This window comes from Plectropomus leopardus, chromosome 4 (assembly GCF_026936395.1).
Source record: "Plectropomus leopardus strain MGB_pleo_1.0 chromosome 4, ASM2693639v1, whole genome shotgun sequence".
NCBI classification, from domain to species: domain Eukaryota; kingdom Metazoa; phylum Chordata; class Actinopteri; order Perciformes; family Serranidae; genus Plectropomus; species Plectropomus leopardus.
Window position 1 is genome coordinate 76,930 of NC_142179.1, and position 13,558 is coordinate 90,487.

Genomic DNA, 13,558 nt, shown 5'->3' on the forward strand with positions numbered 1-13,558 from the left:
CTCTGGAGTCAAACGCTGAGGTATAATATGTCCACTGCGAGTTTTGACAACATACTGTACTGACGTTTTTTCACAATCTTTGACCACATCCGGTTTTTTGTGATTTTGCAGGACTTACTACACCGTGTAGTATGTGTGTAGTATGTTGCCAGCAATCATGAAAACACATCACGGTATGGTAGTTTGTCAAAAATCGCCCCAAAAAAAGTCATAGTATCATACGTCGTCCAAAGTTACATCAGAGAGTCAGTGTCGACTTTAACTTTTGGTCACTATCGATCGGAGGTTTCTCTGACAGCATCATAACTATACACATATTTCCTGATACTGAATGTAACAAAAATGCTCAAAAATACTTTTTTTTAATTCTCAGACCTTCGAGGTTTAACAGTAAACTTAAAAAAACACAGAAAACAGCAGCTTCATGATAACAAAACGAATTAGTTTCTGTCTTGATTTTGGACGTTAAAATATTTAAAAATGCTTTCCTGGAAATGTCTGTGTTTCACAGTAAGTAAAGCAGGTGTGTGGTGTTGTTTTTAAAACTGATTTATTGACGTTTGTTTTCAAACAACATTAAACGATTAATATTTAACAAAAAAGTATTTTTTAAGCACATAAAAAAGAAAAGAAGAAAGAGTTAAAGTCACTTTGTGTGTTTTAATCTGATCCCGGGTCAGATCCGTTCTGTGCGTCCGTCAGCACACTTTCATTTACAGGAGTGGGCGTGTCCTCAGCAGAGTCACAGTTCCATTGGCTGCAGAGGCAGTGACATCACGACGTGGCTCTGCTCTTGGTGGCGGGCTCCGTCTCGTACTCGATCTCCACGTACGCTCGCTTCTTCCTCACCGCCGAGCCGTTGGCCGGAGCTTTGCCTTTAGACCCGGATGTCTTCGTCTTCATCTTCATCTTCGTCTTCACCTCCATCTCCATCTCCTCCTCCTCCTCCTCCTCCTCTTCGCTGGACTCCTCGTCCTCGTCTGTGTCCTCGTCGTCGCTGCTCGTCTTCAGTCTGTTCATGTCCTGAGAGAAGAAACAATCGTTCAGACACGTCTTTTTTCAAATAAAGTCAGAAAGACGAGTTGACACCAAAACGTCCGTCCGCCGACAGTCCGACTGTTATGTTAACGATCCCGACACAGATTTAAACCCTCACACCATTTTTTAACACCGGTAAACACAATTCATTCAAAGTCGACTGAACCAAAACTCAGAAACCGACTGAGTTCATCTTTAATGTTGTAAAAAAAAAAAAAAAAAAATACAAGAAAAAAAGATATTATCTGGGATTTAAGTCATAAATTTATTAAATTCTCTGACAATCTCTAAGATTAAATTCATAAATGTCTGAGAAAATAACAATATTCTCTGGGATTTAAGATGTTAATTCACGAGAGAAAAACTTTTATAGTCATATACACACACACATATATATATATACACACACACACATATATGTGTATGTGTGTATATATATACATACACACACACACACATATATATATATACACACACAGACAATTCCACAGCCATATTTAAACATTAAATTAAATTGATCATTTGTTTTGTTTTGTCCAAACTCAAAGATATATTTAACTTATTATTCAAGAACAAAAAAAGCGTTAAATTCAAACACCTGAAAAGCTGAAACTTTGAAAGATTTTTTATTTTTTCTATAAAAGAATCTGATTTAAATGAAAGAACGTATTAAAATAGTTGTTGATTAATTTCCGTGGACTGACCGATCAATTATCTGATCTTTGCTGCTCAGAAGAGTTTTCCGTCGTGTCCTCCAGGCGTTATTTTGAATATTTTGATGTGGTCACCTGACGGACGTTTGAGGATTTTAACCCTTTAATCTGCACACAGATGTGAGCTGGAACCGTCTCCATTATGTTTTTATTATGCTTTTATTACTTTCTATTGTCTGTGAGCGTGAGCGGCTGACCGTTTTTCTCTGCAGATAAATCGACTATAAAAAAATAAAAAAGATTCACCTCGAAGTCGCTCAGGTCGCTCTCCTCCACTTCCTCTTCTGCCACAAACTCTCTCTTCCCGACATCCTGCAGACACAAACAGCGAGTCCTTAAAATGATGTTTTCTAAAGAAACTCACACGATGAAACGCCATCAGAGACTCATTCATCACCTCCTCCTCCTCCTCCTCCTCCTCCTCCTCCTCCTCCTCCGACTCGCTCTCGGCGTCCTGCTGCTCCAGCGCTCTGTCGAAGGCATGGATCGGGAAGTTGTAGATGTCTCCGTACTGAAAATGCACACGCACAATATATAAGAATATTTTTAACCCTTTGAAACCTGACGTCACACACTCCTGTGCTTTTTTAAAGAAAAACAAATTACAAAAATATTGAAAGAAATATTCATATAGAAAGAAAAGAACATTTCTTTATAACTACCAAAATAAAAAACAACAAAAAAACAAACGAACATTAAATTGCCAAAAATATTCTAAAGAAAAAAACAGCCAAACGTTCTCTTCAAAAAGAAAAAGAAAAAAGAAAAAAGAAAGAGAAAAAAAAGCCATTTTCTTTTCTCTAAAAATCCCCAAAATCTTTTAAAGAAAACTATATGGTGATTCTTTTTTTTAAGAATAAAACATGCTTTCCAAACCCTAAATCACCAACTTTTTAGGATAAAAAATTACCCAAATGAAAACGTATCTGTTAACTTCAGCCTCTAACTGGCTCCGACTTCACTGCTTTATTTGCGTCACACGTCCACACCGCTGCACCGCTTCCAGTGTTGGATTTTCTTTCATTTTATACACTATTTTTTGGCTTCATTTTTATTAATATTATCTCGATGGATTTTATTTTTTGTCTTATGTTAAGGATTCTGTGCTTTCACTTTTTTATCCTTATTTTAACTGACTGACTGGTATCATCAGGTGGGTTTTATCCATGTGAAGATGCAGTTTATGTTTTCTACTCTGATCTTTTTACGTTTCTACATGCGGGTTTTATTATGTCTTTTTGTCTTCTGTGTCTTGATGTGAAGCGCTCGGTGCAAGATCTTTCTTTCTTGTAAAGCACGTTTGGCCACATTTTTGTATGAAAGGTACTATACAAATAAAGTTTATTATAATAATAATACTTATCATTATTATTGTTGAAACTATACTATATGCATAAAAAACAGAAAATAAGATTTTTCCTCTTGATTTTCACATCAACATTTTTTTCTCCCCCAAATTTGAACCCAAGTCGATGCGAGTGAGTGTTAATCAGAGCGTCGTACCGTTCCCTGTTTGAGTCTCTCCAGAAGCTCCTTCTCGATGGCGTTATCCAGCTGAGCGGCGATCAGAGCTTTCTCCTGCACGCACACGTACGCACACACACATTAATACAACAGGTTAACGCCTCTTTCATGTTTGACTGTGATAGCGTTGACGACGCGCTCGTCCTCGTGTCGACGTCTCACCTCTTTCCTCTTCTCTCTCTGCTCCACCTTCCTGCTCAGAGGAACCAACTTCCTCCTGAAAGAAAAAATAAATTCAACTTTAACCCCAATGAGCCTCATGCAAGAAAACAAACACCCACGTTTCTCTTATTTTGTTAGAACCCACTGATATTTGGGATTTATTAACGTTTTCTTAAATCAGGGGAACTGAAGGTTGGGGTAAAAAAAATAAAAAAAAAATAAAATAAATTAATAATAATAATAATAATAATTTAATTCACCAATCAACCAATTTAAATTCAATTAAATAATTTTCTTAACCATCCCACTCAAAAATCAACATAAATCAACCAACTGAGAAATAATTGGTGAACAAATCAAATACATAATAACCAAGATCCAAACACCGTCCCAAAAAAAATCATCCAGCTAAACTGGACAAAAAACAACCACAACACACACCTGCAAACTCAGCAAAAAACATACACACAAAAACTGTAAAACTGCATGGAGTGTGTTGCAGTATTTAGCAGTATGAGTACAGTATTTAGTGCGAGTGTGTTGTAGCTGTGCAGTACTTACTGTCTCTTGAGGACCAGTTTGCGCATGCGGATCAGGTACTGGGTGATTTTGGTGAAGCGTTGTTTACATTTGTGTCTCATGAATCGCGGCCAGTAGATCAAATTCTCATCGATCTGTTCCAGAGCTTTTTCATAGTTCTTACTGAGCTTCACCTGTGCACACACACGCACGCACGCACGCACGCACACACACACAGTACATATAAAGATTAAACATGCCAAACACACACAGACTGTTCCAAACTAACATGCACAATGTCACTTTTTTTCAGTTTTTTTCCTCTTCGAAGATATGCAATGAGCAATTATGTAATTAAGCAATGGCCCACAAAGTAGCAAAACATTTGTAAAATAAATACATTTTTTAAAAAATCTCTGAAAATATGCAGAAAGGAAAAGTAAAAAAAACAAAATTGACCCCAAAAATGCTGAATACTGAGTTAAAAAAAATGTAAATATTAACTTTCTGAAACATATTTTAAAAATATCATTGTAATAATAATAAATATAGTTTTCAAGAGATTTTGCCAAATTCTTTTTTAAATTTTGGGCTTTTTAAAAAACTAAAATTCTCAAGTTATTTTCTTTTTTTATATTTTTTATTTTCATTTTACTAAATATTTTTGCAATTTGTTTCTCATTGCCTTTTCACCCGTTTACAAGAAAAATCAAACCAAAAAGGTTTATGACTTCTCCAGGCCTGGAAAATGTGATTTTGAAGTCTAAGACTTTTCCAGGTTTTCCATGACCGTGCGCGTAAAGCCGGGCAGCGAGCCGCAGTCGTCCCGCAGGCCGTAGTTTGAACACTCAGCTCACCTTCTCCCACATCTTGGCGGGAAACGCCGCTCTCTCGATCACCTTCATGTAGAGGAAACACTGACCTGCAACGACAAACACGACTTTATTTGTTTCCCTCGTTCACCGCGACCGTTGTCACTTGTCCAGATATATGATACGTATCTGAATCAAACTTTTTGCTTCTGTCTTTTACGTCACTTCTTCTTTGTTCCTGAATATTTGAGTTTTCTTTCTGTCGTCATTTCACCTGTCTGACTTTTTTATGTTTAATTATTTCTCCACAGAGTCAAATCAAGAACAGCCTCGGGGATTTTTTCTGTCTCTCTTTGTTTTTAATCAACCCGAGGAGGACTTTAACATCCAAATAAAAAATGTTGTTGTAACAATTTTATTGTTATTATTTTATATTAATTACTATTAAATCATCTGAAACGTTACATTCTGCCTGTCAGCCTACTGGGGTGTGTGTGTGTGTGTGTGTGTGTGTGTGTGTGTGTGTGTGTGTGTGTGTGTGTGTGTGTGTGTGTGTGTGTGTGTGTGTGTGTGTGTGTGTGTGTGTAATGATCATAAATATATTTTTTTCCATAACTTTAAAAAAATAAATAAATTCTTAATTTGAAAAATTAATTGCATTGTCTTTTTTTTCCTTTATGCATTCTTTTGAAATGTTATGTTGTTTTTTTAAGAACAAATTTTGGTAATTAAAAAAAAAAATATTTATTTTTCTTTAAAAAATTGGGCCATTTTTAAAGAGAAAGTTTGGCTTTTTTAGTTTTTTTGTTCCAATTTCATGTTTTTTTATTTTGGTGATTTCTAAAGATTTTTCTACAAAAATGTTGGGTGATTATATTATTATATATTATTATTTCTTTCAATATTTTTGCATTTTTCTTCCTTGAAAAAAAGCCCCAGTGTGTGTTGCGTCAGGTTTCAAAGGGTTAAAACATTAAACACTGTGTGTGCGTGTGTGCGTGTGTGCGTGTGTACCTTTCTCCTCTCGGACCGTGGCGTACTGGCTGTTGGCCAGCGGGCAGGACGAGCGGTTGCACAGCCCCGTCACGTTGTATTCATTACGACAGAAGTTCTGCGCCTTCGTCCTGAAACGCAAACATCACGCCGTGTTCCCGTGTCCAAAACAATCACCGTTTACACGTCACACACGATATTTGATACGATGTACGAGTACGATGCTTGAATTTATCCGGATCAACTTTAAAGTTATTAAAATCGAGCCTGTGTACAAAACTGACAGTTTAAGAGCTCTGAAACGCAACACAAGAAAAAACGTCTCACCTACGTTTATTACATATATTAATGATTTAAAATAATAAAACGTGATCATGTGCGTAACAATAAAACTATACAGTTCAGTACAGTGGGGTTATTTATTTAACTTTTACAAAAAAATACAAATATTTTTACACGGTTCTTTTCTTGTTTTTTTCCCACAAAATAACAAAGTCAAACGTGTCTTCGGATATTGCTCGTAACTCCACTTAGTGCTGAAACAAACACGGAAATAATAAACTACAGAAGATACGAATCAACCGTCTCAGAGTTACAGCTGAACTCAAACAGGCACAACAAACAAAAATCACCACAGTTGGGCTGACAATGTCCCTTTTTTACGTCGCCTACTCCACCCACGAATGACAGCATACTTTTCCTAAAACTCACTTTAAATAATTGTTTTATCTTTCCACCTCTTGTCTGCACATTTGCTATTTTTTTTGTGATCAATTTTTTATTGATTTTTCCATTTAGTTTAAAACAAAACAAACAAACAGATGTGGCAAGCAACAATTAGACTATAGTAGCAACAGTAACAAAGGAAATATAATAGTAGTGTAGCCCATCCAACAGAAAATGAATAACTAAATAAATACCAAACAATGGCAATACTACCAACCAACCATATCTACAGTATTGAGTGTATGAGAAGGTAAATATAAAGAATGCCACATCTCCCCTCCCACCCTCCCACAGGACCCAAAGTAAGAGCAAAAGATGGCTACAGTGGGATTTTAGAGTGGAGATTGCGTCATCTCAACACGAAACGTTTTCGGGTTTCGCTAAGTGCAAATTAGCTGCCCAGCGTTCCATAATGGCTATATCAATAAAATCTAACAGCCATTTATTTATGGATAACACATGAGGGGGTTTCCATCGACAAGCTATCATCCTTTTAGCAGCAGTGAGACCAGCCAGAAAAAGGCGCTTAAGTTTAGCGGATAGGTTCAAACCAGAAAGGTCATTGAGTAATAAGATGGTGGGTGAGTAAGGAATTTGCTTAGGCAATATTGTAGACAGCACACTACAAACTCCTGGGCACTCCCAAACCATATGGAAAAAGGTGCCTAAGCTTTTTTGCGAACATAAAGTGCAGTTAGGAGAGGGCAAAGCTTTAAATTTGAACAAGCTGCGTGAAGTGAGATATGACCTGTGGATGAAATTATAATGAATAATTCGGTGGTTGGGGTTTCTGGAAGAAAAGGACAGGTTTTGCCAGATCAAGTGCCAGTCCATATTATTATCGACAGATGGGAGGTCCTGCTTCCAAACTCCGTCAAGAGAGAGTGGTTTGTTTGGTGCCTGCATCAAAATGGCATAAACAGTAGAGACCAAAGCCTTACTCCGAGTCAGAGCCTTATGAAACGGGTGCAAACCTAGTGAGCCATCCCAAGGCACCCCATAAGTGCGCATTGCCGTACGCAACTGAAGATAAAAGAAAAAGGAGGAACCAGGTAAATTAAAGAGTTTCTGAATGTCTAAGAATGAGCGGAGACCTTCAGCCCCAAAAATATCAGATAATGTAAATACACCATTATTTGCCCAACTAGAAAAATATATAGGGCGCCCTCCCAGCTGGAGACGGGAGTTAAAAAATATGGGTGATTGGAGATACCAATTGGAAGATACTTAACAAAATTTTTCAGCAGCACTCCAGGTGGAAATTAGCTCAGCGATGATAGACCCAAACTTCAGCTTAGATTGTTTAATAGAAATATTGGAATAAATAAGATCTTGTAAACGGTGGGGCTGGACAATATTTTCCTCAATGGGGCGTCAAGATACGCAACAACACATACACAACAATAGCAACACATTTGCTATTTTAATGGCATTTTTTTATTATTATTTTTGTTTTCACCATTTATTAATTTTTACCTTTTTTATCTTATCGCTTTGTAACTCTATCTTTTATAATGTTTTTTTATAATTTTTATATTATTGTTGTGTGAAATGTGCTGTACAAATTTCTGATTTGCTTTGCCAATTTCAGCATTTTAGTAAAGCTACTTCACTGCAGAACAGCAATAACAACTTCAGCTCCTCTGAGAGCTGCAGCAGCTTCATTTAACACGAAAACAAAATCACTTTCTACTGTTTAAATTAGCAGCAATAAAACCTGAATATATAATAAATCCTGCTCTCTGTCTGTGCCGCCTGATCGGAGCGAGGCGTGTGCCCAAAAAAAGCCATCCCCATCAGTTTCACAGACTTACTCTTCCGGTTTCATACATGTGTGAACGCAAACAGCAGCTTCTGTGACTGTCGACGTTAAACTGAGCGAAGGACGAGCAGCTCGACGTTCAGACTTACTTGACTTTGAAGGAGCAGAACTGTCTGTTACCGATCACGTCCCAGATCACCTGCAGGAGGCAGATTCAGCATTATCCAACGATGTAGAGACGCACGGAGCAGTGTGAGTGTGAGTGTGTGTGTGTGTGTGTGTGTGTGTGTGTGAGAGAGACATAAAAACAGATATCAAATATTTGGGTGTCCTCTGACAGTCACAGCACGGTGCCAGAGTTTCAGGACACCTTAAACTTTGTTATTTGATCAAGGTGATAATGCTCATACTCGGGAGGACAACAATCAGTCAGCATCATTTGGAGTTATTTCTTTCAGGCTTCAATGAAAAAGGCCAATGAGCAACTTACCAAGAAATTATTAACAAATCAAAAGAAACTGGTAGATTTATAAATCTGTTTTTGTGAAACCTAGAGAAAAAGAAACAAAAACTAAGAGGAAAATATCTTTACAATATAATATTTTAATAATATATGATAAATAGATATTGAAAAAAAATGTCAGAATGATTTTATTTTTAAGTACATTTTAAAAACTCGTTTGCCTTTTTTGTTTTTGTGAATTTCTGTTAGTTTTTCTTTCTTTTTTTTGTTGCTAATTTTCAGGTAATTTTCTTGTTCTTTTCACAAATTTCCTGCACATTTTTGGACCATTTCTTCTCTCTTTGCTCGTTGCCTTTAACCCATGTATTTTTAACAAGAAGTCAAACCAATTTTCTCAGGTTTCAAAGGGTTAAATAACAGCCGTTTTGGGAACAGAATTTGAGGTCTGGAGGACTGTTACCTGACCTAATGTCACATACTCCTCAAACACACAAGAAACTATGTTACCGAAATGATGCTCCCGCGTGACTCTACGCACGTGTCTGTTGACTCGCGCTCTAAAATCTGTCAGTTCACAGAAAAGCCAGAAAAAAACTTAAAATGACGTTTTTTTAAACGGAGTTCAGTGTCACATTGAACATGAGCAAGCTAGCTTAGTGTCAGCGTCTTTCGGTGTTAAAACATCACATTTCCCTGAAGATAAATGCTGCTCGCGTGTCTGTAGCTACTAAACAACAGACGTAATTTACACTAAAATATAATTTAATCCACTTTAAACCGCTGAGCTAACGTTAGCTCGAGGAGCTAGCAGATTAGCATTAGCATACTCACGTCGTCGTGTTGCATCTTTCGTCTCTCTCGGAGCTGCTCGCGACTTCACGCCGACAGATTCTGCGTGTTTGAAAGATATTTAAGGATTTAATGTGACGTTTGAAGAAACGTTTCTGTCTCCGGAGCCACATGGACGCTCAGGGAGCCGCCATGTCTGTTTGCATGGGCGACGTCTCTGCGCTATGACGTCATCGGAATGAAATATCGCGAGAAACTACATAAATGTATTATAATAATAATAATAATAATAATAATAATAATAATAATAATAATAATAATAATAATAATAATAAGACACGCCACGTCTAAATTTTTTTTTATTAACAATACATTTTAAGTTATCTTCTTTATTCGATATAATTTTATTTATATTATTTGTATAATTTTCGATGTAAAGGAGTTGCGCTATAAAATTATTTATTTTCCATTTTTATAGTTTTATTACTTGCGATAACAATATTTATTATAAATATACATAATGCATTTTAATGATTAATACAAAAAATTCTTATGAAATTCTTTAAATGTTTCATATTGTGGATTTGAACCTAAGTAGCATTAAAAGTCTAAATAATTTTACACATATATATATATATATATATATATATACACATACATATACTTCATAAATGTACTAAAAATATTGTTATGAATTATGAACGATATAAAAATACTAATTGTGGAAATGAATAAAACCAAATCTAGATTAATATTAATATTAATATTAATAACTAAATTGAATAAAAATTCAATTGGATTATTTTTATATTTGATCTTAATCTTTTTTTTTTTTCCTCTTTTCTATGTGTAAAAGTGCATGAGATTAATTTTCATTTATGTATAATTTTATTACTCCGCTCCTGATCAAGTATTATTTTTTAAAAATCTTTAATATATGTAATGAACATAGATCTCTCTCTCTTCTCTTCTGTTGTTCCCAAATGGTGGAACAAACTTCCAAACTCTGTGCGATCTGCTGAGTCCCTTTCTACTTTAAAGAGACAATTGAAAACTCATTTGTTCCGAGAACACCTCGGCACTTAACCCGACTCTTCTCCTCTTTGCCCTTTGGGGTAAATTAAGTCAGAAGGTCCAAAACCCAGCACCTAATGATTATCTAGCACTGACAAAGTTGTGTGATGTTGTATGTTGATTGTCATCGTAAGTAGTGACACTGAGATTGTTGAATCTCAGATGCTGAGATCACTACTGGTTATTACTTTGGGGGGGGCTGTGCGGCACTTCTTCTGCCACTAGACGACAATACCTGTGACCAATCACACCTGAAGCACTTTTTGCACTTACTAAGGGTTTTTTCCTTAAGTCTAAATTCTTGCTTGTGTTGTACGTCGCTTTGGATAAAAGCGTCTGCTAAATGAAATTGTAGAATTGTAGAATTGTAGATGATCAATACTTAAAGTATGTATGAAAAGATTATCCGCTGGTACCAGGCGGCTGGTTCAAAATTATAATTTTTATAACAATAATAATAATAATAATCATTATTAGTAGTAGTAGTTGTGTATTTGTTGGCTGTATTTTTACCCTCCTCTGCGGCCCTGTGTGGGAGCGGAGGAAACAGATGTGACTGTTTTTTTAACAAATGTAACTTTATTTCATTTTTCTCGCCGTCTGCGTTAAAACTTCACGTGGACATTATTTTCTGTTCCGGTAATTTGGTGACTTTACGAAATTATTTCGGACAAAGTTAACGTAAGCAAAGGAGTTTTGTAATTCTTCGCTCGGTGTTGCTGCGGTGATTGACGCAGAAATCACGGAAAACGCGACGTTTTATGAGCAACCGTGTTTCCGGTGTGCTGAGCGGCGAATGTTGGGTTTACCGGATTAATGAGTCGGTGCCGGGCGGCCGCGTGCACTGGGCTTATCAGACGGTACCGGGCGGCTGGTTCAGGGTCAGACGGGCTGAGGCGCGAAACGTAACAAGGTGAAAGGCCGCACCTGTCATGAATGCGTCATGACGTCACCGATCATCATGCTCATGAACCAGAAAGATCATGATCCAACATGGCGCTGACGCGCTTTGTGTCCGCTGCGCTGCTTCTGACTGACGGTGTCGCGACCGGAACTACGCAGTTCTTCTTCTCTTCTTCTGACATTTAAAACAACACAAATTCATCAGCGTCCAATCAAACTTTGTGTTTGTTTTCACGTTTAAGAGCCGCGAAAACAGAGTTTTGTCCTCTCTCTGAAGAGGTGCATTGTGGGAGTGACCGTGATAAAGTGACGCAACAGCGTCACGTGACGGTCTGGAGGAGAACTGCACTAATAATAATCACACAACCTTTATGTTTATATATCTGTATACTTATATTATATTTTACATTGTATGTATAAGATGTAGGCGTGTGTTTGTGTGTATAAAATATAAATATGTCAAAAAACACAAATACGCTATGTGGTAATAACTTTAGTAATAACATAAATGTGTGTGTGTGTGTGTGTGTGTGTGTGAGTCTACTGTATATAGTCATATATATATATGACTATATAAATGAACATGCTTTTTAGAAGTTGGATTTGTCTGTATTAGAAATCACTTTCTGAATGATCTTAGGAAATACTCTAAAAATGTGAGATATTGGATGTCTGATTTTCATGAGCTATAAGCCCAAATTGTCAACATTAAAACAAAAAAAAGCATGAGACATTTCAGTTTTCATGCAATGAATATACAACATATGACAGTTTCTATTTTTAGTTAAATTACAAAGAAAAATGAACTTTTTCATGACAGTCTTATTTTTTAGATGCACCTGTAAACAGACATACAGCACACTGTGTGTGTGTGTGTGCATCCATATATGCATATAACAAGCTTTTCACTTTATTCTGCGTGTTTGTTGGATCTAACTGAACTTTTTGATTGTTTATACTTCTTATATTATCTTATACTTGCATTTTTCTCATGGTAATTTTTGATTATTGCCAACATGACTCAACTAGAAGCTTATTTACCTCAAAACCTTCAGAAAACACAAAACAGTTTATGTAAATGTAAGATTTTAATGTTCACATTGTACTATATTTATTTGTATTTACAGTAAATAAACTGTTGTATTCTTCATTTATATTTTCTAACAATATTGTTGTGAAAATGCATAAAGTTCCTACATGATGTGATGGATTTTTTTTGTACTTTCATTCTACAATTCTACAATTTCATTTAGCAGACACTTTTATCCAAAGCGACGTACAACACAAGCAAGAATTTAGACTTAAGGAAAAAACCCTTAGTAAGTGCAAAAAGTGGCAGTCTAGTGGCAGAAGAAGTGCCGCACAGCCCCCCCCCCACCTTTTTAAAAAAATGTTTTTTTATTTATTGATTGATTTTTTTTTTCATTTTTCATTTTTTTCATGATCCCTGAACTTTCCACTGTATGTTTGACTTAATCTTTAATTTTAAAGTTATTAGATATGTAAATATGTACATTTATGTCCATTTCTGATCACGATATTCCTGTTGAAGGATCATAAAATTGAATATAAACTCCGTGGACATATTTGTTTATATGAATTGACTTTCATGCTCAACTATAAATAATCTACTTGAAACCAGATTATGATTTTATTTTTTTTAACCCTTTTACACCTGGATCCGCATCAGTTTTCTTGTTCTGCATTCTACATTTACAGTCAATGCAAAAAATTGGTTTTATTTCTCTCAAAAACATGAGAAAAAATGTAAGATATCAAAATACAGGGGAGATGACTACAAAGCTATATTAATAATTCTCTTAAAAATAATGTTTAATATTATGTTAGAGAAGTTTTTTTGCACTTTCTTGAGGTCATTTGCTTATTGATGTTTTTTGAAATTACTTTCTTTTAAAAAACAAAAAAGAAGCTTCTTTTCAGGTGATTTTCAAAATGATTTCTTGTCATTGCATAATATCGGAGGGTTAACCGAATCTATTCGTACATTTTACCTGCTGGTTTATTTATTTTACTTTCTGCTTCGGTAACGTCTCCTCTGAGCCGACGATCCACCTGCTGC

At 35.8% G+C, this 13,558-nt stretch overlaps 1 protein-coding gene and 1 non-coding gene across 2 annotated transcripts; both read right to left on the reverse strand.

Moving 5' to 3' along the window:
- Positions 1 to 533: 533 nt before the first annotated feature.
- On the reverse strand, positions 534 to 9,735 carry mak16 (MAK16 homolog (S. cerevisiae)). The gene is made up of 10 exons (XM_088076063.1): positions 9,544 to 9,735; positions 8,399 to 8,448; positions 5,783 to 5,892; positions 4,814 to 4,878; positions 3,999 to 4,150; positions 3,438 to 3,492; positions 3,255 to 3,329; positions 2,149 to 2,262; positions 1,998 to 2,063; positions 534 to 1,023 (listed from the first exon to the last, which is right to left on the reverse strand). The coding sequence occupies exons 1-10, from the start codon at positions 9,556 to 9,558 to the stop codon at positions 775 to 777; spliced, it is 951 nt and encodes a 316-aa protein (XP_087932189.1). The 5' UTR covers positions 9,559 to 9,735; the 3' UTR covers positions 534 to 774.
- Positions 9,736 to 11,455: 1,720 nt separating this feature from the next.
- Positions 11,456 to 11,557, reverse strand: LOC121937848 (small nucleolar RNA U13). The gene has a single exon (XR_006105211.1). It is a non-coding gene; the product is annotated as a small nucleolar RNA U13 (small nucleolar RNA).
- Positions 11,558 to 13,558: the final 2,001 nt, after the last annotated feature.